Source organism: Petaurus breviceps, unplaced genomic scaffold (assembly GCF_028583685.1).
Source record: "Petaurus breviceps papuanus isolate PSGF00001 unplaced genomic scaffold, PetGlider_PUasm1.0 90762, whole genome shotgun sequence".
NCBI classification, from domain to species: Eukaryota; Metazoa; Chordata; class Mammalia; order Diprotodontia; family Petauridae; genus Petaurus; species Petaurus breviceps.
This window is the reverse complement of record NW_027187339.1, coordinates 1,984,967-2,010,492: the sequence shown is the minus strand read 5'-3', so window position 1 is coordinate 2,010,492 and position 25,526 is coordinate 1,984,967. Positions and strand designations below refer to the sequence as shown.

Sequence of the window (25,526 nt, the reverse complement as noted above, 5' to 3'; positions counted from 1 at the left end):
AACAAACCACTTCTTTAAGTTTCTGACTGTGGAGGCCAAATGTCAGTAAGATGAAGGCTTGAGATATGTGAAGGGTTTTCTTAAGATGGAATTAGAATATCCAATGACATCTTACTTGGTTTATAATCTTGTATAATGGATGATCCAGAGTACTCTTAAAATCACACAACTCTTTTGAAAGTACAGTAAAAAGAAGACACCAGGGATTATTATAGATTTGATATTAGTCAGATCAAACCTTATTATTGTATAGTGATATGCAGACATAATAGATATTAGAAAGTTTCTGTCCATCAGAACCACAACCAGCAATTTTTGAGCTTTCTGGAAGGAACACGCACAATGAAGCAGGGATTAAAGGACAGAAAGGAGTTTACCTGGGATGAGATGCTAGAAGGGTACTGAAATGATATTTGCTAAATGGCTGGTAAGATCAATTCTTTCTACTCTTTTAAAGTCAATGGCAGATACCATTAGTAACCTCTAAATTTTGGCACCCTGGGGAAAATCTCTGATGACCCCACCCTAGTTATAGCTCTGCCACTGATAGGATGGATGGAACAGAGTTTGTTGTAATGAGTTGCCCCTTTCTTGTAGTTAGTTGACTACATTTCATTCAACCAGGGGAAACTTCATATTGTCTTTTCAGTTCATTACAGTTTTCCTGACTGTATGAATTTTCAGTTCATTACAGTTTTCCTGACTGTATCCAATAGAAAAGAACACATACATTATTTAGTTATGGAGAATTGCCAAGGCTAAGACTACAGATGTCAGGTGGGTTTTATATCTTTGCCATGATACATGCAGAAAGAACTTAAAAACACAGATCAGTTGAGCTGGACATAAATTCACTGTGCCTCCCCATTTGTACCCTATCTCTGGAAATGTGCTCAGGTTTCACTCCTACTCCAAACACTTAATAAGGTTAACGGGATTTGCAAATGTTTATTGAAATGGCAATTAATTATGTTGCCTATGAAACCCTACATACGGTGGTCATAATGGAGCAAAGGCTGCCAACAAGCCTGCTTCAGCTCTTCCATTCTTTTGTTTCCTGGTTTTGCTACAGATGTTGCCCAGAGGCAATGAAAGCTCCACTTTGGCTCTGTCAGGCCCTGATTAATGAAAGCTTCAAGTTTAATGTGCTTTTTTTTTCCAAGCTCAGATTGAAATTTTTTTCTTTCACTAAAAGCCCCAAAGACTTTAAGAGCACTGGGCCCCCAGAAGTCAACCAGGCAGCCAAGAAGAGTCTTGGGGGGATAAAAAGCCAGAATCACAAGATCATAGATTTTAAGCTCAAAGTCGAGTTCTCTTATTTTGCAGATGAGGAACTGAGGCCCAGAAAGTTTAAGGGACTTGCCTAAGATTATAAAGGAAGTAAATCGAGGGAATGGGATTTGAACTTGGGACTCTGGACACCAAAGTGGTACTCTTACCACTGCTTCATAACTCCTCCTTGAATGAACAGGGACCCCATGAGGATGGCACCCACTGCTGGCACCTGGAGCCAATACCAGTGGTCTCCTCGAAAATCCTGGCAGCCACATTGACTCCTAGGAAACAGTTTTGTCAATCCATAGTCTCTCTCTCCTCTACCAAAAGTGTTTCCTATGACATTTTAAGACTGTTACTGCTCAGGGGTGTGACAAACTTCTTGGACAGGTAGATCAAAGCAGAAGACCTTAAGGAATTCACTTCCTTTCTATGTGACCATGGGTAAATCACTTCTCTGGGGCTCAGCTTCCAGTGAAGAGGGGGGGGGATGAAAACAACCAATGAAGCAACTTTTATCAAGCACTTACTATTTGCCAGGCACTGTGCTGGTTGCTCAGGATCCAAAGGCAAAAATTAAAACAGTCCTTGCCCTTAGCAGGGATATACCACACATGCACCTAAGGAGATAAATCAAATATATGCCCCAAAAGGTGCAATTTCGAGGAGGATAGCTCTAGCAGCTAGGGGATCTGAAGATGTTCTGTGAAGGCAGTGCTTTCCGAGCTTGGGAGGACACTAGGGATTGTAGCTGGTGAAGGCGAAGAGCAAGTGTACTCCAGGCATGGGGGTCAGCCTGTGCAACGTTGAGAGCAGGAGGGATGTTTGTGAGAAACTGCAAGAAGGACAATTTGGCTAAACTGAGTCACACATGAAGGGGAGTAGGCTAGAACAGGACTGGAAAGGTCAGCTGGAGGCAGGTTGTGAAGGACTTTAAATGCCAGACAGAGAAATTACTTTGTATTTGATCCCAAGATTGAAGCCCAGAGCATACGGAGCAGGAGAGTGACCTGTTTAGGCAGCACAGTGCAGTGGTAAGCATGTTGGCAATCCTGCTAGAAAGCCTGACTTCAAATCCCAGCCCTGCCCTTGCTACCTAGGTGCCCTTGACTCTTAATGGGCCTTGGTCCACTTACAATTGTCATTATACGTTGTAATAAGCTCATATAGTACAATTATAATTAAAACATGAGGACAAGATGACCTCTGAGGTTCCGTCCAGCTCTCAGTTTGTGATCCTAGCGTCCCATCACCTGTGCTTTAGGAAGGTCACTTTGGTACCTTGTGGAGGATGAACTGGAAAGGTAAGAGCTGTGAGGCAGGGAGTTCAATTAAGAGGTCCTTGCAAGAGTCCATGTAAGAGATGATGAGGTAATGAGTGGTATGGAGGGCTGCTATGCGAGTAGAGAGAAGTATAGGGATGCAAAAAGTATTGTGCAAGGAGAATTGTCACCTGATTGGATGAGGGTGAGGGGAGTGAAAAGTTAAAGATGACTTTGAGGTTGCAAAACTGGGGGACCAAAAGGATGCTGGTGTCCTTGGAAGACTTAGATGAACTAATGCAAAGTGAAGCAAGGAGGGCCAAGAAAACAATGTATTCAATGACAACAATGTAAATGGGAAGAACAGAGAGGTAGGTGGCCTGGCGGATAGAGTGCTGGGTCTGGAGTCAGGAAGAATGGGGTTCAAATTATGTCTCATTACTAGCTGTGGTGTTCTGGGCCTTAAGCCTTGGTTTTTCCATATGTAAAATGGGGATAATACTAGAACCTGCATCACAGGTTTGTTCCACAGCATTATATAAATACCAGCTATTGAATACCAACCACAGAGCGATTGGCCTAGCTCTCCTTCTCCCCATCCCCAGTGCTCTCTGGTATCCTGAGGGGCTTGGGAAGTTTGGGGCTTTTTGCTATTGACTTAAGCCTCTGCTCCTTTTTTTGTTGCCTCCCTTTTTCTGGGATCAGTGACTACTTAATTACTAGCATCTCATTAGCTTTTACAAAGGATTATTTACTAGAAAGTTGTAAATATTTCCCTCAGCACCTTGGAACATAATGCTCCTGTATCACTATGGTCCCTGGGGAAAGGTAAATTTGGTCCACATCTTAACTCAGCTCCTCCATAGCATTAGGTCCACCAAGTTGAAATCCTAAGACTGCCAGCACCCCAGAGCTTTGCTTCTCAGGATTTTCCTGCTGGGATGGCTGCAGTCTCCAGCCGGTGGTCTTGAGCTCCACTATGCCTCATCAGACACTTTCCCCCCTGTCCTAGAACTGAAAACAAAAACAGCCCCCAGGCCAAACCCCAAGTCTGCTTTTTAGGGCCTTCTGATCTAAGGGGAAGGAAAAGTAGTCCTCAAACCTTCCCTCACTGTTCCCTTTATGTGTGGGTGTTGGCAGGAAAAAATGAAAGACTGTCCTTGGTCAGGTAGTTTTAAAGGCACAGAGAGTTCTAGCCACAGAGCCAAAGGAAACAGGCTGCTTCCAGCCGCCTGGTAGGACAACACAGAATGTCCATAAATAAACCAGCTCTCTGGATCCCCAGGAGCAGGTCCCAAGCATCCACCAGGTGGATGAGGCCCCTGTAGGTGGTCTGGGCATGTGCCAAAAACCTGTGCTACGTAAAGCACTTTGCGAACTTTAAAACACTATATAAATTTGAGCTATTGAACAACCACAAAACAGTCAAGAAGAGTTGTAAAATTTCAAAGAACAAGCCTAAAGTCAAAGAAGAGATAGAAGAAATTACTTCCCTCCACTCCCTTGCAGAGGTAGAAGGGTCCATGGCTGTAAAGCATTGTACATACACTGTCAGATTTTTTTTTTTAAGGCACTGATCAGTTTGCTGACATTTTTCCTTCTTCCTCTACTTCTTTTTATTTAATTTTTTTTCTTAGGGCGGCTAGATGGCACAGTGAATAGGGCACCAGCCATGGAGTCAGGAGGACCTGAGTTCAAAATTTGGCCTCAGACACTTAACACAAAAATTAGCTGTGTGACCTTGGACAAGTCACTTAACCTCAATTGCCCTCCAAAAAAAAGCAAAAAAAAATTTTTTTTCCTTTGCTTATAAGACATAACTCTCAGGAAGAGTGAAGGAGGGAGAACTGTTGTTCAGTTGTTTCAGTCATGTCCAATTCTTCCTGATCCCTTTTTGAGGTTTTCCTGGCAAAGATACTGGGGTGGTTTGCCATTTCTTTCTCCAGCTCATTTTACAGATGAGGAAACTGAGGCAAATGGGGTCATACAAGGGGCCAAAAATAAGAGACATCAATAAGAATTTATTTTACAAAAACAGAAGTTTGGAAGAGGAGTGAGTTTTTTGGGGAAAGAAAATAAGTTCTGTTTTGGACATGTGGAATGTGAGGTACCTGTGGGATATCCATTTTGAAATGTCTAATAGGCAGTTGATGAGAAGAGACTAGAGCTCAGGAGAGAGACTGGGGCTGGATGTATAGACTTAGGTGTCATCTGCAAAGAGATGATCATTGATCCCTTGGGAACCGATGAGGTCGCCAAGAGACATAGAGTGCCCAGAATAGAGCCTCAGTGGGTGAAGTATAAAAGATGATCCAGTGATCTTTCATCCCCTCCAGTGTTAAAGCTATGATCCTATGATTCCAGGATCTCTCACAGGCTGTTAAGGGATGTCACCTCATCGCTAAGGTGTGAAGGTCTTATTCCCCAAGAGCAACAACCACACTTTGTCACAAAACCTTCCCTTGGCAAAATGTTCACAAGTGAAATATACTCAGCAAAGAAACTGAATTAGGGGTAAATGGCTCCTCCGGGAGCCTGGGGAAGCTTGCTTTGTATATGTATATTTGCTTTCATGCTGTCTCTCCCATTAGATTGCAAGCTCCTTGAGGACAAGGACTGTCTTTTGCCTCTTTTGTATTTTCAGTGCTTTGTACAGTACCTGGAGCATAGTAGTGCTTAATAAATGTTCAATGAATGAATGAATGGACCTGGAGTCAGAGAGATCTAAATTCAAATCTAGCCTCAGATACTTATTAGTTGTGTGACCCTGGGCAAGTCACTCAACCAGTTTCCTCAACTGTAAAATGTGGAACATACTAACACCTACTTTTTAGGGTTGTGATGAAGATCAAATGATAAAATATTTGTAAAGTGCTTAGTATACTTGCACAGAGTAGGAGCTTAATAAATGCATATTCATTTCATTAAGTCCTCCCCCCATCTGCCCCACCCCCAACAAATTTCTCCAACTCAAAGCAAAATAACAACAGAAAATTCTCTTTCCAAACCTGATTTGACTCTTATTCCTTCCCTTTATCATACACTTCTACATTTAGGTCCTTCCAAAGAAATCCCTAGAGCAGCAGGAAACAGTCTCACATTTTAATGTCAATTATGTAATTGCTTCATCATGAAGGTAAATAGGTGCCAGGTATTTTGAGGCAAAGCAGCTGTAATTCCTATCTCCAACTCCCAGCTTGTTGGTTTCAAGTTCATTCATTTATTCCTTTATTCAACAAACAGTCATCACACAAGCTGGACATGCTAGATGTTCTCAGTATAAGGGTGAAAAGATCTAGAAGCCCTTTCCCAAGATTTTACTGAACTGGAGCTTTCTGGTGACTCACAGCCCTCACCTCCTAATGCCTTTAGCCTAGAGAGGGTTTAGACCAGCCGTTCTAGCCTCCATCAAGGAAGATCACTTCTCCTCTCCCCACCCACACCCCCACTAAAAAAAAAGTTGCTCTAAAATACTTTTTTACCCATCTCAGAATTACAGGATGGCTCTCTACAGCAGATAAGGTAGCCAATATTTGACCATTACTCAGTTAATTGGATTAATGGAGAGAGCTAATTCAGATTAGCCTGTCTTTATGGTGATTCAGTTTGATGATCAATTTATAGCCAAAGAACATTAATTACAGCTATTTGGTGAGGCCAGTCTGAATTAGTCAAAAGATTGAATTTCAGAGTATATTCTCAAAGAAATCAAGGTTAATTACTTTCCAGTAACTCAAATTAAATAAACAAAGAGTTGATTTCTGGAGGTCCCAGGCTTGACTTAAATAATAATTAGGTAAGAATGATTTGTAATTAACACATCAATTTGTGCTTCAAAAGTGTTTGAAAACTGTTTTCTTAGATAATTTAAGGATTTTTCTTTCAATCTTGTTCATTCAGCTCAGCAAGACTTTTTGTTCATTGGTAATATATAAATGGAATTATTGTCCCAATCCGGATTTTGTGACTTTTCACAAATTACAAAGCTCCTACTAATGAGGTTTGATGGTAATCTGATAATTGCTAAATCTACTCTTTCTTCTGTGCAGTATGGACACTCCAAAATGCCAATGCCTGTCAGGAATAGGGAGTCAATAGGGAACAGTGAAAAGAGAGCACTAGACTTGGAATCCAAAGGCTTGGTTGGGTTCAAATCCCAGTTCTGCCACTTCCTATCCCGGGCAAATTGTTTGATCTCTTTGACCTTCATCTGTAAAATGAAAGAATTGGAATAGATGACCTCTCAGTTCCCTTCCAGTTCTGAATGAATGAGTGAAAGGTAAATATTTATCAAACACTCGCTTTTCACCAAGCACGAGATTAAACATGAGACAATCTCTGCTCCTAATGAGCTTATGTTCTAATAGGGAGAGACAACTTATCTAGGAGCCTGGTGGCCGGGGAAGGGTATTTGGCTCTGAAAATGCCAGAGATTCTGAGTGAATCCACAAGGGAGTCAATTGACATCCCTTTCCAAGATGAGCAGTGTGTTTTGATTATAGCTCTCAGAGCAGGAGGAGCAGCAGGGTAGATAGCTAGCATTGAGAAGATGGTTGGGTTGTAAGACCAGATGACATATGAAGCTTGGTCTGGTCTGGGGTTGGCTAGACATAGAAGGCTATGTGAGTTTATGGTCACTCGTTTGCCAACCAGGACAGCACGACCCAAGGAAGAGAGTTTTAAAGCTATATTCCTATAATAGAGATTAGTTATCTGGTTCAGATGGCAAGGATTAATTGAATTCCATTTTTGCTACAATCCAACTCTCTCAAGCCCTGGCTTTTTGGATATAGAAGGACTGTACTCAGAGAACTAGCCACATCACTTTCCTCTCCTCTGACCTGCATTTTAGGAAAACCTCACTTTCCTTTTCCTCTGTCTTCCCTTCTCATCCTGACAGATGCCCAAGTCATAATTCCTGTGCTACATGCAGAGAAGAAGCATGATTGGGCATGACAGTCAGTCAGAAATAGGAAATTTAAGCATGGCAGAACAAAGAAACAAGGGGAATCAAAGTGACTGGACCCAGGCTACTTTTAATTCACTTGATATTGTTGTTCAGTCATGCCCAACTTTTCATGACCCCATTTAGGGTTTTCCTGGCAAAGAGACTGCAGTACCATTTCCTTCTCCAGCTCATTTTACAGATGAAGAAACTGAGGTAAACAGGGCTAAATGACTTGTTCAGAGTCACACAGCTAGTTAGTGCCTAAAGCTGTATTTGAACTCAGAGCCTCTAGACTCCAGGGCCAGCACACTGTCTACTGTGCCACCCAGCTGCCCTGGTTCACTCATTACCAGAGAAATAAAAACTATCCATTTCTTTAATTAGAATGAATAGCAAAGGGAGATTAGATAACTCTCAAATTAGTAAATCAAGCACAAAAAGAAAAAAAAAGATCACTTAGTACTTTGGGATGGTACTTGAATCTGAGTCATTTTAAGGGAGCAAATATACATGTAGGCAAAAACGCTAACAATTTAATGCACTGATGTTTAACTCAATAGGAAGTCAAAAGCTTGGCTTATAGACCTTTGGGTTCTGAGGTTGATTGGCTACATCTCAATTATACTTATATAACACAGCCAGCATAAGTGTCAAAGAATGCCTGAGAATATCAGCAGAATTTTCACCATTCTAGCTCCCTTTCCCACCAAATGGCCCATATCCCACCTTGGAAACCATGTGGAAAAAGAGGCAGCCTTGAAAATTCTACCAACAACAAAATGGTCAGGATTACTTCTTATGGATGAAAGTCATAGGGGAAAATGGTTTTTAACTTGTTTCCCTTCACAGGAATCAAGACATTAGTTCAATATTTCCTAAATTATTATTTCTTAAAGCCCAGGTCTTTTGAATGTTCCTTCTTTCCTCTCTTGGACATAAAGATGCACCAGCGGTGTCGGTGGAGCATGGGAGGAGAGAGCTCCTGGTGAGCGTGGACATTGGTGGTTCTCTAGACTGTCACCCTAGGGGCTACTGACAGTATAATCTCAAAGGCTGGCAGCTGCTGGCCTCTCTCTCAGGGATGAAGACACAGGATTACCATTATTATTATAATAAAACCAATGCTAATTCTGTGCAGTTGACTATCATTGTTAATAGCTGAAAGATCTTTGCCATTTTCTTTTCTATTCCAACTCCATCTGGAGGCCAATGAGGTTAATCAACCAGGGATTACTGAACTCAGTTGACATGAGGAAGGTGAAGTTTTGTGATTGGCCTAAAGCCACAACATTAGGGGCATGGTTAAACCTATGTGTCCTGATTCCTACTCCTGGACTTTTACAGAATACCCTTAAACCAGACAATCATTGTCAGAATGAGTGCTAGAGGAAAACATGAGGCCATTGGCTTAGAAGAGGAAATGTGGTGCTGCGGAAAGCATGCTGACTTAGCAGTCAGAGAATCTGGTCTTGAACCACAGTTCCACTATTTACAAGCCTAAGTAACCTTGCACAAATTACTTAATTCTTTGGGCCCCATTTTCTCATTTATAAAATAAAGGGGGAGTGAATTAGATGGCCTTTCTAAGGCTTCTTCTAGGTCAAAACCTACAATCCCATGAATTTCATTTCTGGGTCAAAGCAAAAGTTGACCCAAGTCAAAAACTATAGAATCAGTGACTACTTTTAAAATTTTAAAATAATTCTTCCTCTTCATTCTTTTCTTCTTCCTTCCCCTCCTCCTCCTCCTCCTCCTCCTCCTCCTTCTTCCCTGGCACTGTTCCAAGCATGATAAAGTAGTATTTGATCCACTCTCTACAGCATCAAGCATATAATGCAATGCTAATTTGTTTTGTATGAATAAATAATAGGGTAGTATTTAAAAAAATGTGACTTGTACAGAAAACATAAAAGGAAAGAAAATAGTCTTCCAGAAAACTGGTAGAATTAAATATCTAAGATAGAGATACTCAAAATTGAAACTAGTTGAAAAGTTGAGGAGATAGAAATCTAAATAACAGGTTAATTTTTTTCCCCTTTAATAAATGAATGACAGGTTTATGGCCAGTACCATTTTTACAAATGAGACACTTTGGGAAATAGGAGATGGCCTGACCAATCCGATCCAGGAAACTACAGGAAGTCTTTAAAAAAGAAAGTGAATCACAAATAAAGTCATATCTAAACAAATGTAATAATATCAATTGCTCAAGGGTAGGCTGAGCCAATATAATAAAAATGACAGTTCTACCTAAATTAATTTACTTTTCAGTGACATTCCAATCAAATTACCCAAAACTATTTTATAGAGCTAGAAAAAATAATAACAAAATTAATCTGGAAGTACAAAAGGTCAAGAATATCAAGGGAATTAATGAAAAAAAGTACAAAGAAGGGGGGCCTAGCTATACCAGATTTCAAACTATGTTATAAAGCAGTAATGATCAAAACTATCTGGTACTGGTTAAGAAAAAGAATGGTGGATCAGTGGACTAGCTTAGATACACAAGACACAGTAGTAAGTGCTCTTAGTCATCTAGCATTTGATAAACCCAAAGACTAGCTTTGGGGATAACAATTCACTATTTGAAAAAAACATTGGGAAAACTGGAAAACAGTATGGCAGAAACTATTCAGATCTATGGAAAAGGGGAAAATTTGTGACCAATAGGAGAAAGAGAGCATTACAAAATATAAATTTTTTACATTACATTAAATGAAAAGGTTTTTACACAAACAAAACCAACTTAACCAAGATTAGAAGGAAAGCAGAAAGCTGGGAATTAGTTTTTACAAGTGTCTCTGATAAAGGCCTCATTTCTCAAATATATGGAGAACTGAGTCAAATTTATGAGAATACAAGTCATTCCCCAATTGAGAAATGGTCAAAGGTTAAGAGCAGGCAGTTTTCAGATGAAGAAATCAAAAGCTATCTATAGTTATATGAAAAAAAAATACTCTAAAACACTATTGATTAAAGAAATGCAAATTAAAGCAACTCTATGTTACTGCCTTAACCTATCAAATTGGCTAATATGACAGAAAAGGAAAATGATAAATGTTGGAGAAGATGTAGGAAAATTGGGACACTAATGCATTGTTTGTGAAGATCACGTTGTTTGTGATCTGATCCAACCATTCTGGAGAGCAATTTAGAACTATGCCCAAAGGACTATAAAACTATGGCTCTTTGATCCAGCAATATCACTACTAAGTCTGTATTCCAAAGAGATTATGAAAAAGGAAAAAGGACCATCATGTACAACATCATAGCAACTCTTTTTGTGATGGCAAAATTTGGAAATTGAGGGGATGCTTATCAGTTGGGGAATGGTAGAACAAATTGTGGTATATGAATATAATGGAATACTATTTTGCTATAAGAAATGATGAGCAAGGCAGACTTCAGAAAAACCTGGAAAGACTTATATTAACTGATGCAAAGTGAAATGAGCAGAACCAGGAGAACATTGTACACAGTAATAGCAACATTGTGTAATTATCAACTTTGATAGATTTGGCTCTTCCAAATGACTCATGATGGAAAATGCTGTCCACAACCAGAGAAAGAACTATGGAGTTTGAATGTAGGTAAAAGCATATTATTTTCACTTTTTTTGCTTTTCCTATTTAAAATTCTTACCTTTTTAGAGAGGGGGAAAAGAGAGAGGGAGAAAATCTAGAACTGAAAATTAAAAACAAATGAATGTTAAAAATTGTCTTTACATATAATTGGGGAAAACATAGTATTTTATACTATAAAAGAGAAAAAAAAGTGAATGAAATATGAAAAAAAGTTCTACTCAAATATAATGGCTCTTTTCTAGCCTATACCAGTGATGTGGAGGTTGGAATAAAACTTTCATGTAAGAAAGTAAGATGAAATTGAATAGAGATAAATCTAAAGTCCCATATGTGGATTCCAAAAAACAATTTCACAAGTCCAACTTGTCTAGATAATAGTTCATGTGAAAAAGATTTGGGAGACCAGTCTCAATTCCAGAGGATCCATGAGGAAGCATTTTACCTACCTCCTGAGAGAGAGGTGAGGGACTCAGAGTACAGATTAAAATACATTGCTTGGACATAGACAATGTGGGAAGTTGTTTTGACTATGAATATTTGTTACAAATGTTTTGTTTTTATCTTTCTTTTTCCAGTAAGGGAAGTGAGAGGAAAAGAAAACACATTTTTGTCAATTAAAAAAATTAAAAAGAAACAAGATCTGAGAGTTACTGTGGACTAAAACCTCAATATTAGCCGGTAGTAGTGCAACACGGCAGTGCCAAAGGCTAATGTGAGTTTAGGTTACATTAAGAGAGGCATAGTGCCCTGGACAAAGAAGATGATAATTCTATCATAGTCTTCCCTGGTCAGATCATAGCTGGAATATTCTGTTTTGTTTTTGCCAGCACATTTTAGGAAGGATATTAACAAGAAGGGGTGCATGCAGATAAGGGAGATCAGTATTGAGGTGATAATGCCATATTAAGTTTGGTTGAAGGAATTGGGGTAGGGGGTGATAATTGGCCTAGAAAAGAGAAGACTTTGGCATTATGGAAAAGAGATTAGAACCATTCTTTGCTCAAGGGAAGATAACTAGGAGCAACATGGAAGGGGCAGAAAGACAGACTAAGTCACAGTAAAAGAAAATTGTTAACAATTAGATAATTCCAAAGTAGAATGGGCAGTTTCTCCCTCATTACGCATTCTCAAACAAAGCCTGGATTGACCACTGGCTTTGGGATGTTGTTTGGAGAGAGGATTCCCATTCAGCTAAGGATGGACCAAGAGGACCATTGAGAGCTTTTGGAGTCAGGTGATTCTGTGTTTCTCAACTCTTCTGTGTATACATAAATATGAGCCCTAGGAGAGATTAGAAGAGCTGCTGAACTTTGAGAATTCAATTCAGTTCAGTTCAACAAATATTTGTCCAATGCTTACTTTGTGCAAGGAGAGACAACTCAGTTGCCTTTGCTGAATCATCATCCATGTCCTGTCGCCTAATCCTGGGTGTCCCACAAGGTTCTGTCCTTGACCCTCTGTTTTCCTTACACTCTTTTACTTGGTGATCTTCTCTCTCATGGGCTCAATGATCACTTCTACACAGATGGCTCCCAGACTACATATTCAGCCTTAGTATCTCTCCTGGGCTCCTATCACACAATGTCAAATATCTGCTAGAAATCTCCAGCTAGATAACCCATATACATCTTAAACTCAACATTTTTAAAATGGCACTTGCTGTCACCACCTTGAAACCTACTCTTTTCCCAAACTTCCCTGTTTTTCTGTAGGGAACCACCATCCTGAACCCAGGTTCAAACCCCTTCAAGGTCATCATTCACCCTTTTCCCTCCCTTATCCATACCAATCTCCTGAATTTTTAAAGAAAAGTTTATTGATATATTATTTTTTTTGGAAGGGGGAAGGCAGGGCAATTGGGGTTAAGGAACTTGCCCAAGGTCACATGGCTAGTTTTGTGTTAAGTGTCTGAGGCTGGATTTGAACTCAGGTCTTCCTGACTCCAGGGCTGGTGCTCTATTCACTGCACCACCTAGACGCCCTGATATATTTTATTTTAAAATAATAAACATGTATTTCATGAGAAGTCTCTTGTAACAAAATAAAACAGTGAAGTGAAACTAATAGTACAATGACATCATCCAAAAGTACATGAAGCATTTCACATCTGTAGCACCTATTTAAAAAAAGAAATCGACAAATTAGTTTATCTTCTTCCACTCCCCAGTCCACTGGAGGAAAAAAAAATAAAATCAAATTTCTTGTATGAAATGAAATATCTTGAATGTATGAAAAATGCACAGTCAGGCAAGACAATTTCTCTCATTAGTTGGATCTAAAAATAGACACTTCTCGTTCTGCACCCTAAATTCATCACCCCATGATCATGTTTCATCATTGAGCCTCTGGAATCATAGATGGTTATTGTATTAACTATTGTTTCTATAGTTTTCAAATGTGTTTGTTTTTTTTACAGCACTGTTTTCATTGTGTCCCTGGTTCAGCTTTCTTCATTCTTTATCTGAGCTTATTAAAACCCTTGAAATTGTTCATTTCTGTAGTATTGGGGTTATAATATAAATTGTTCTTCTGGTCCTGCTCACTTCATGCTGAATTAGTTCATGTAAGTCTCCCCCTGTCTCTCTGAGATAACCTATTTCCTCATTTCTTATAGCTCCATAGTACTTCATCACAGCTCCCACCCCTCCATATCTAGTCAGTCACCAGTTTTCTCTATCGGCTACATCACTTTTGTCTGTCTGCTCTCCGTTTGCACAACCACCACCATATTTAGGGCTTCATCATCATGAAGATAATGAAAATAACCTTCTGAATGGGCTCTAGCCTTCCTATCTCTTCTCTCCATGTAGCTGCCAAAAGGTTCCTAAAAGTACAAGGTTGAATGAGCCGTTTTTTCTGCTAAAAAACCTGTGGCTGCTATTGTCTCCAGTATCAAACACAAACACAAGCTCAGATTGCCACTTGAAGTCCTTCCCCATCTGGCTCTAATCTACCTTTCCAGGCTTACTATAGAGTTCTCCCCTTTATATACTCAATATTTCAGTCAAACTGACTCCCTTGTTGTTCCCCAAACTCAGTATTCCACCTCAAATTTCATTGCCTTTATATGGACTTTCTGTCTCCTGTGCCTGGAACACACTTGATACTCTCATTTCTGCCTCTTAGAACCAATTTCCTTCAATGATCAACTTATGGGGCCACTTCTTTTGGGGAGCCCTTACCAATCTCCCTTGTTGATAGTATCCCCATTTTATAGATAAGGGAACTGAGGTTTTGAGAGGTTCTAATTGGGCTATAACACACTCCTAACAAGTATTAGAGGGGACGATTTGGACCTAAGTCTCCTGATTCCATGTCTATCACTCGAGCTCATAGAATCACACATAGACTTAGAGTTAAAAGGAAACTTCAAAGTCATTTAGTTAAACCCCTTCATTTTACAGATGAGGAAACTGAGGCAGACAGCAGTTATGGGACTTGGCCAGGGTCACACAGCTAGTAAACATCTAAGATCAGATTTGAACACAGATCTTCCTGCCTCGGCCCAGGTACCTTGCCCCCATAATAAATAGCTTATTTGAACTTAGGTCCTCTGATTCCAAATCCATTTGTCTTCCTACTAAACCCCCTTTTCATCTGTCTGCAGAAATCTCTCCCTTTCAGGCCCAACACAGATGTTAATCCTGCCATGAAGTCTTCTTTGGCACTCCCAGGGGGCACAATCTCTCCTTCCTCAAATGTATGATGGTGGGTGCCTGGCACTTTGGTTTGAATTGAGATCAATCTCCTTTTTATCTATTGTTGTTGTATCCTTTCTCTTGTTAGCTTGAACATTCTTGGAGAGTAGGGTCTGCTCCATGCCTGCCTTTGTATCTCCCCCAGAGTCTGGCACACCCAGTGACTGGCACATCCAGTGCCTAGAACATAGTAGGCACTTGGTAAATATTTGTTAAATTCATGACCAAAATGTGGCCACATCAAACATTGACATTTGTCATTTATGTGACCCAGTCTTTGACATGGCCCTTTGACATCGGCCAAATTGCCATTTATAAAGTTGAAATGCAACTGCTGAAGCCAGATTTAAGACTTTATGATTTATACAATCTTTCCTTTCATGGACAACTTAGTCCCATTTTTCCACTGAGTTCTACTACAAAGCAGCCCATTGCCTGCTAGGGAGTTGGATGATATTAGCAGGGGTTTTAATTAAGCACAGATCTATGACCTGAAAACAAAATTATTTTATTGTTTGTTGTATATCCACTTAGGGACAAATCTAAACAATGAAAACCAGGTTTCTTAAGAAGAAAAATTAAGAGCAGAAGAGGAGCTCCATGGACCTTGTGGTGGAGCCAAGATCAGGCCAGAGAAAATCTGGCAGGGTCCATTTTCTCCTTGGGCCACTGTTTTAATCATCTGTTTGCAAATATCTTCAAATACTTAGTGAATACTATTGTGTTCCTTCTTGTGTGAAACATGCTACTCCCTGGAACCAATACAGATGGAAAATCGAAAAAAAGTCACAGACAAGACAGCCTTAGATAAAAACAGACCCAAAGGAGAAGAGATGTAAGCTTTTGGGTGGCTGGGTCATGTTGGGATAGAAAAGAGCTTATACCACCAGTTCTTTTCCACTATTGGTCACAAGGCCAGTTATTGTGTTGACTGCCCCCCCCCCAAATGCATGAAGTTTTAGTAAGAGTAGTTTCACTGAATTGGTAAATTTGTTATTCATATGAAATATTGAGTGTTTTGGAGGAAATTGTTGCACTGAAGAAACTCCTAATCACAAGAAGAATTTTCTAGGGATTAACAGATGAAAATATTTTGTGTTAGAGATGTGGGAAAACTGGAACACTAATGCATTGTCGGTGGAGTTGTGAACTAATCAAACCATTCTGGAAAGTAATTTGGAACTATGCCCAAAGGGCTATAAGACTGTACCCTTTCACCCAGCAATACCATTAAAGGACCTACATGTACAGAAATATTTATAGTAGCTCTTTCGGTGGTGGTCAAGAATTGGGAATTGAGGGGCTGCCTATCAATTGGGGAATGACTGAACAAATTATGGTATATGAATTTAATGGAATACTATTGTTCCATAAGAAATGATGAGCAGGTAGACTTCAGAAAAACCTGGAAAGACTTACATGAATTTATGCTGAGTGAAGTAAGCAGAACCAGGAGAACACTGTACACAGTAACAGTAACACTGTATGATGACTAACTTTGATAGACTTATCTTTGTGTAGTGATGTAAAGATCTAAGACAACTTCAAATAACTCATGATGGAAAATACTATCCACATCCAGAAAAAAGAACTATGGAGTCTAAATGCAAATCGAAGCATACTATTTTCTCTCTTTTCTTCTTTTTTTTTTTTGTTGTTTCTTCTTTCTCATGGGTTCTCCCATTGGTTTTAATTCTTCTTTACAACATGACTAATGCAAAAATATGTTTAATATGAATGTATATATAGAGTCTGTATCAGATTGCATGCTGTCTTGGGGTGGAGGGAGGAGAGAGATGGGTAGAAAATTTAGAACTAGAAAGCTTATAGAAATGAATGGTGAAAACTAAAAATAAATCAATTAAAAAACATTTTGAATGGAAACTATTAGATACATGGACACCATAGTTAAAAAAAATTGATGAGAGAGGGCAGGGAGATTGATATGAGGACCATTTGAAAGAAGTGGGGATGTTTTTGTAGAGAAGACTTGGATGGGGGAGGGGGGGACACTTCAAGTATTTGAAGGATTGTGGCATGGAAGAGAGATTCATTTTGTTCCGTCTATCCCCAAACAGGAGAGCTAAGGACAACAGATGAAAGGTTGCTAACAGGTTAACTTGGATTTGATGTAAGGAAAAGCTTCCTAAGCATGAGAGGTGCCCATCTGTAGAATGGAATGCCTTGAAAGAGAGTGGGTTCCCTTCTAGTCAGTCAACAAGCACTGACTACATACTTGTTATGGGCCACTTGCCATGCTTAACTGCAAGGAGGAGCTCTGGACTGCTGGGCATCCCTTTCAGCTATGGGTTAGACTGCAAGGTTGCTGAGGACCCTTTGAAAAACCAAATTCTGAGCCTATGAAAACCACTCTTACCTGGGTTTGGTGCTTCAGTTATGGGGCATGGAGGAGTTGCTCCTTGGAGTTGCAGAAAGCAGCTCACAATATCTTTTCCTGTGTTCGACAGGGCCACAGCACTGGACCGGTACAGTTTAGAGAAATCTGGCTTCACCCACATCCTGAACGCTGCTCATGGCCGATGGAATGTAGACACGGGCCCAGAGTACTACAGAGACATGGCCATCAAATACCATGGAGTGGAAGCTGATGATCTGCCCACCTTCAACATCAGCGAGTTCTTTTATTCGGCTGCAGAGTTCATCGATACTGCTCTCCAAAGTGATAGGAGTAAGGAGAAGGGCCAGGGATCTGTCTGTATATACTATTAGCTGATGAGCCATTGGCTCTCAAAGTGCAGTGGTCACCATGGTAGGAATACACTGGCAGGGAAGGCTGAGGCTACTATATTACCAAACCACACATGAAGGTGTCTGTAAACAAGGGATGACTGAGCAGGGCATAGGTTGGGTGGTACAGTCGCAAACGTGGCAGCCACTGGTGGGGAAACTCTGGAACAGAGGATGAGATGCTGTTTATCTGTATCTGATAAATAGCAGATTTAACTTGGAATGTAAGGCTCTGCTCCAGCCATCTCCAAGACAGCAGGAGCTTGTGAGCACTGACAGAAAATAGCTGTAAACATTAATGTCTTTTTAAGTTTCCAACCTGATGACTGAAATTTGTTATTCACTGACCTCCTAGCAGGAGGGCTCCTCTCCAGAGTTTTAAGAGTAGTTGTATAATCGACAAAATCTGGACCCAGGGCAACTGGTAGGTGGTTACTGCTGGTGTGGGGAAAACCAATGAGACTTAAGAAGGAACCAGTGGAGAAACTTCAGGTTTTTCTGCTGACTTTCAAAAACCTTCATACTTAGGGGGTCTCTTCCAAAGTTCTAGCCTCCTTTTCTATTCCCAACCAGCTCAAACTGTGGAAGGCAGCCAGTGCCCTCACCTTCTTCCAAGACAGACTGCTCTTTATGGCTTTTGTTTTCCCTTAAAGGTTTTGTGTTTTGGGCTGCTGATGCTCAAGTTCCCAAATTGATCAACTGATCACTCAGAAAACATTGATTAAGCATTTACTATGTGTCAGGTACTGTGCTAAGCACTGAGGGTATAAAGGAAATATAAAAATTATCCTTGCTCTCAGAGATTTTACATTCTTTTTTTTTTTTTGCAGAGCAATTGGGGTTAAGTAACTTGCCCAAGGTTACATGGCTAGTTTTTTTGTGTGGGTGTTAAGTGTCTGAGGCCAGAACCAAACTTGGGTCCTCCTGACTCCAGGGCCGAGTACTTTACTCACTTCGCCACCTAGCTGCCCCAGAGATTTTACATTCTAATGGGGAAACAGGACAGGTATATGGATTGGTACATACATGATGAATACAGAGTAGATGGAAAGTGGCCTAAGAAGGGGGAGCACCAACAAATGGGGGCAGCAGGGGGTAGAGGGACCAGGAAAGGTTTCCTGTGGGAGATGATGCTCAAGCTGTCCTGAAGAAAGCCAGAGATTCTAAGAGAAAGAGATCAGGAAGGAGAATGCTCCTGGCATACAGGACAGGAAAAACAAAGGCAGGGACATGGGAGATGAGGCATTACATATCACCTAGTTGGGCCAAGAAGACTGGACTATGTAGTGTATGGAGGTGGGTGACCTATTAAAAGACTGGAAAGACAGGAAGGGACCACCAGTCTGTCAAGTTCTTTAAATAGAGGACTTTATATTTGATCCTTGAAGGAACAGTGAGACATTGGAGTTTATTGAGAAGGGAGGAGAGAGAGGGGAGAAGGGGAATATGGTTAGATTTTTGTTTTAGGAAAATCATTCTGGTAGCTATGTGGAGATGGTTTGAAGAGAAGAGACTTGGGGCAGGAAATCCAAATAGGAGTCTGTTGCAATTGTCTAGATAGGAGGTGATGAAGCTAGCATGATGGTTGTGTGAGTGGAGAGAAGGGGATATTTCTAAACAATATTTATTTATTTATTTGTTACATTTTGTGTTCTGGGCTATCTTCCTCCTTCTATCCCTCCCAAACCTGCACTAGAGGGGGCCAACATTTGACACAGATACATAAGAGAAACTATATAATACACCCTTCCATATATCAGTTCTTTCTCTGGAGGTAGACAGCATCTTCCTTCATAGGTCCTTTGTAGTTGATTTGAATATTCATCTTGCCCAGAATAGTTTAGTCATTGTTAGTCTTTGAACGTTATTGCTATTACTGTACGCAACATTCTCTTGGTCCTACTCATTTCACCCTTCATTATTTCATGCAAGTCTTTCCACATTTTACTAAAATCAATCAGTTCATCATTTCTTCCAGCACAATAGTATTCCATCACAATAATACACCACAACTTGTTCGGCTATTCTCCAATCAATGGGCCATCCCTTCGATTTCCAGTTCATTGCCACCACAAAGAGAGCTGCTATAAATATTTTAGAACATATGGATTCTTTTCCTTTTTCCCTGATCCCCCGGGGAAACAGATCTAATAGGTCAAAGAGTATACATCGTTTTATAACTCTTTGGGCACAATTCCAAATTGCTCTCCAAAATGGTTGGATCAGTTCACAGTTTCACCAACAGTGAATTAGTGTTCCAATTTTTCCACATCCCTTCCAATATTTGTCATTTCCTCCTTTCATTTTAGCCATTCTGTTAGATGTGAGATGGTATATCAAAGTTGTTTTAATTTGTATTTCTCTAATCAATAATGACATAGACATTTTTCATATGATTAAATATAGCTTTGATTTCTTCTTCCAAAACTCACCTGTTCTTAACCTTTGGCCATTTATCAATTGGGAATGACTCATATTCTTACAAATTTGACAACGTTCTCTATATATCTGAAATATGAGGCTTTTATTTGAGAAACTGTCTATAAAATTTCCCCCCTGAGATTTGGCAAATATATGGAATAAGTGGTGAAAGATGGCACCAAGATTGCAAGCATTTGTGAAATCTGGAAGGAGGGGCAGGTTTGGAGGTAAAGACATGTTCTGTTTTGGACATGTTGAGTTTGAGATGCTTACGGAATAGTCATTTGAAAATGTCAGTGACATGGGAGACACTAGGGATGGATAAATAGATGTGGGCATCATCTACATAGAAGTGATAATTGAATCCATGGAGCTCACCAAGTGAGATAGTATAGAGGGAAAAGAGAACCTAGGACAGATCCTTGGGGACATCCACAATTAGTAGGCATGTCATGGATGAAGACCCAGCAGAGGAGACTAAGAAGGAGTGGTCCAGCTGGTTAGGAGGACAACACAGAGTAGACTCAAGAAAAACCAGAGAAGAGAGAATGAGCATGCAGGAGGGGAAGGGGTGTTCATTGGTGCCAAATGCTGCAGAGACATCAAGAGAGATGAGGACTAAGACAAGCCATCAAATTTTGTAGGTAAGAGAGCACTGGTAACTTTGGAGAGAGTCATTTCAGTTGGATGATGAGATTGGAAGCCAGAGTGTTCAGAAGAGAGTGGAGGTCCTGAGCACAGACAGCTTTCCCAAGGAAGTTAGCTGAGAAGTGGAGTGAATTAAAAGATGGTATTTAGTGTACATGGTGAGATCTTGTGGGGGGGTTCTTAACGATGATGATAGTCCTTCTAAATCACAGGGTTGGAAGTTTATCACAAATGGTGCTTTACCGTGGCTGTTAACCCAGGCAAAGGCCTCTGGGTATCTGTGAGGGAGAGAACAGGGCAAAAGTCATTTATCACAATAGGACATTGTGCTATTTTGGTGGCATTTCTATGTGTTTCCAGTGGCTGAAGGCATGTTGGATTTGTTGATACTTTGATAAACGGAGTTCAGACTTCTTTCTATTCACTTGCCTCACCAATTAGTACCAGTGGTCACATCTCTTGGTGGGGATGTCACATAAGTGAGGGTCTCCACTTACTAAATCCTCTCATTACCTCACAGAAACTGGAAATAGCTCCAGAGGCAGCCTGAGAACCCTTATGGCTGGATCCATGTTGGGAAACCTGTGATGTAGAGCAGCTAGGGCTCTCATGTAAAGTGGGTGTGAGGTTCCCCAATCACAAAGGATACTCGAGTGGTACTGACATTAGTGCTGGGCAAAATAACACATCACTTGCCTCCTCTTGAGGAGGTATGAAAATACCATAGTAAAATTGAAATGTTGGTACCGCTTTAGACACTGCTAACCATAGACCGTTCCCTTAATTAAGCGTGAATGAGAGCTTTGGATCCCCAAGCAGAGTCAGAAATCTTAGAGACTGAGAAATTTAAGTAGAATAGTGGTTCTTGGTCCTTTTGTATGTGCCCTGGCCCTGTTTTGCAGTGTTTGGTGAAGTCTATGGACCCCTTCTACAGTCGATAGAGCACTGGGTCTGGAGTCAGGAAGACCTGAGTTCAAATCAAATCCTCAGAAACTTACTGGTTGTGTGACTCTGGGCAAGCTATTTCACCTGTTTGCCTCAGTCTCCTCAGCTGTAAAATGGGGATCATAAGAGCACTTCCCTTGTAGGGTTGTTGTGAGTCTGAAATGAAATAGTATTTGTAACGTGCTAATTAATTAGTCCAGTGTCTGACACATTGCAAATGCTTCATAAATGCTTCCCTTTCTCTGCTCTCCCTTCTCAGACTGATTTTTTTAATATATCAAATAAAATACTGAGAATTACAAAGGAAAGCTGCTATTTTTGAAATAAAGTTACCAAAATATGTTAAAAAAAAACAAGCTTGTGGATGCCAGGTTAAGTGGTCAGTATATCACAACAGGTGATTTTCCTTGAGAGTAGGTGGACTCAAATTTCTCACTTGGAAAAGTCATGATAATGTCAATAATTTCTAACTGTAGAGTGTCTTAAAGTTTGCAAAGCACTTTGTATGTCACAATCATCTAGTGAGGTGAGTGGTTCAAGTGTCATTTCCCTGATTTTACAGATAAGGAAACAGAGACTCAGAGTTTTAAGTGATTTGTTCAGAGTCACAGAGATAGGCAGGACTTGAACCAGGAGTCTCTGGACTTGAAAAATTTTTGATCACTGGACTTTTTCAAGGTGTGTTCAGATGGTTTTAGTTGGCATGTATAATGTGGTGATATGTTTGTTGGTACATACACGTATTTTAAAGAGCTATGTGCTAGCTTTTGTTTGTTGACTGAACCTATGATTTCATTTGGTATAGGGGACTCTCAATAAGGAAGTTCCCTCTACCCCCATTCTGCATTTTATAGCCTGAGAGAGTTGTCTAGGACATGCAGAGGGCCAATGACTCATCCAGGGTTACACAACCTGTATGTATTGGAGGAAGGACTGGAACCCAAGGTTTCTTGACTATGAGGTTGGCTCCCTAAACACTATACCATGTTATCTCGAATGTCAAATATGACATTAGGCATCAGAAGAATTAAAAATGAAAAGGGAATAAAAAGTATTATAAGCCTCTATAAAGAAAAAAAGAAATTCCGAATTTACACTAAATTCATGTCATACCCACCTTGTACCCATGGAGAGCAGGTCCGCCCTAAAGATCATCTGCATATAGAATGAGCATTGGTACATCAACAGAGTCCATCCTATGGCATCTCAGGATAAAGCTGTGGTTATTCAGCATTATCAGACTTACAAGGGGGAAGATGTGTCTTCTCTGCGTTCCCCTGACTTTTAGGAGCACATAGGGTAGATTGCTGTGGGCACCCACGCGATGGAAGGGAGAAGTGGATGTATGTAGGTCAAATCAGGCATATGGTACAGGATGGATCGGGTGATTAGAGAAGCCTGCTGGGAGACAGAGTAGGGCTCAATGATCTTGTCGGACCAAGGTCACCACTGTAGTTACCTGTTTTGTATTTACTCCTTGGTACTGTCTACTAAATATACTCTCATGATGTAGTCAGGGTCATAAGAGCACCCTGCTCACCAGTTCTGGGCTGAATTACACAGAGGCCCAATCACAGCTCCCCTGGCCTGGGATCATTCACCATTTATTAATACTCTCTTGATGTAACAAGTGTTGATGGACAATATGCCCAAAAGGCAAGGCATTTTTCTCCCTCCTAGACTGTCGTTTGCTTTGCTGTTGCCTTTTTTCCTTCAAGCCTCTGTATTGTTCCTCACCTGCCTGTCTTGCCCATACTGTATTTGAAATGCACACATGGTCATGCTAACTTATTTCTGGAATCCTCATAAGCGTGTATAGAATGTCTGGGACATATCATGTTAGCCCAGCAGTGCACAGATTTGGAATGACAGGGTAGCCAGTTCACATTGCTTTAGACTGAGTAGCTCCCAGATTCGGAATGTCCAGAATGATGTGTCCAAGTCCTACTATGTCCATCCTAATAATGCATGTTCAGTATATCTGGACTGGTTAACTGTCCCAGATAAAAATCACTTAGGAGAATCACAGATTGTTAGAGTTACAAGGCAACAGGAAATTAATTTAGTTCAACACTCTTCATTTGACAAATAAGGAACTGAAACCCAAGGACATGAAGTGACCTGATCCAGGTCACACAGACAGTGAGTTCAGAGGGTTAACTAGGATACAGGCCACGAATGGAGAGATCTTTTCCCTACACCGTCCCCTTGTTGGAAATATGAATCTTTTTAGACTTAGCCCAATGCTTTAGTTTTTCAAGAATGTTTGTGTGTGTGTGTGTGTGTGTGTGTGTGTGTGTGTGTGTGTGTGTGTATTCTGACTCTTGTCATCCAACATACTAGCATCTATCCTTAGGTCTGTGTCACCTGCAAATCTGATAAGAATGCCATCCATATCTTTACCTAAGTCACTGATAAAAATGTTATGTCGCCAAGCACAGATTCTTGGAGCAGTCCTGAGTTGGTCCTTCTTGAAGTTTCTTTTTACTTTCGTTGGTGGTACACAGAGATGAAGAAGAGACAGACACTTTTCATTTTATAAAAGTAGAGAGAATCACCATAAGTCTTAGTCCTGAAGCAAAATGTTTCATTTAGACCCATTATGGCAATTTTAAAAGGTTTAGTATCTTACCCAAGGCCCAGATGGCAATTAAATCATATAGGACCTAGTAAGATCTCCGATCAATTGGGTGCCCTTTGGGGAAAGAAAAGGGAAATCATTGCCTCAACCTAATTCTGGGGTGAAGTAGGCGATCCCCTGGAAGGGGCTTTAGAGATCAGGGATGTTTGTGGAGTGATCGTCAGCTTACAAAGTGCTTTACATACATGATCTCTTTGGAGCCTTATAATAGCTCAGTAAAGAAAAGGCCACAGAATCCATGACTGGCCCTAAAACCCAGGTTTTAGACCTGAACTCTCAGTTCAGGTCTTTCTACTATATCGTGCTGCCTCTAACTGATTGTTTCCATGACCAATAAAATGGGGGTGGGGGTGGGGAGGGTTGTGAGAGAGATGTTCCTCTAATCCAAAAAATTCCTCGGACCTTGGGCCAAATCCCCAACTGGCCATGAGAAATCAGGCCTTTTGTTCTCAGGAGATCCACACAGCAAACAGCAGAGGACAGTATTAATACCCTTGTCTCCAAAACAAAGTTCAGCTCCAGTGTCTAATGTTTAAGGTTTTCTTCTTCTTCTCCTCCCTGCAGATCTCCCCCCCCCCCCCATTCCTTCCTACGCTAAGAGCTCTTGTTAGCAGAGTAGATGGCTAAATGAACTGCAGTTTTCATCTGTTTCAAATATTGGGTCATGACAAAAAGAATTACCCTTTTTTTTCCACGAGAGGAAGAGGCGCTCCAGCTATGGGGGGCCCCTGGAACAATCTGGGGGATTAAGAGAGACACTGAAGCAATGCATCCTTGGAGCTGGGCTTGTCAGTTATCCAGTTCTAGGGTCTATATTGAGAACTAGACCCTAGAGATTCTGCCCCAGCCCCCCCACCCCCACCCCAGTCCCCTGAATCAAGGAGTTATTGGCTAGGAATAATCTTGTCTCCTGCTTGAGCAAAGAAACGCCCAGAATAATAGCAGAAAGCAGATTTGGCTGGGTTGGTAACAGAATAAGAAATTGACCACTTTGACATATTTATTTTAGCAGAAGTTTTCAGGGCTAATGGAAGGCACTGGAAGGGGCAGCCTAGAAAGGTAACCAGGCCATTCATGGGCTGGGTACAGGAAAGTTCTGCTGCATAGATGCCAAATACACATACCAAAGCATTTATATCTATGTTGACATGTCCATATCCCTATAGATATATGCAAATATAACACACATAATATATACACAAGTATTTATAGAGTGAAGTCTTCTATATGTAACAATGAATTCAACAACCTCCCCCCCCCCCCCCACACACACACAACATAGGACCATGGGCAGAGGTGCTCAGGTAAATGTTTAATAATTAGTTCTTCAAAAAAAAAGTATGCATGACACACTTT

General features: G+C 40.5%; 1 protein-coding gene across 1 annotated transcript in view; it reads left to right on the top strand.

Annotated features, from left to right (window-relative positions):
• Positions 1-25,526, top strand: part of DUSP29 (dual specificity phosphatase 29) — a 51,190-nt gene that overhangs the window by 16,452 nt on the left and 9,212 nt on the right. The window contains exon 4 of the mRNA XM_069068311.1: positions 17,236-17,456. Within this exon, the coding sequence (XP_068924412.1) occupies positions 17,236-17,456 (221 nt within the window). The remainder of the gene's footprint in view (positions 1-17,235; positions 17,457-25,526) is intronic.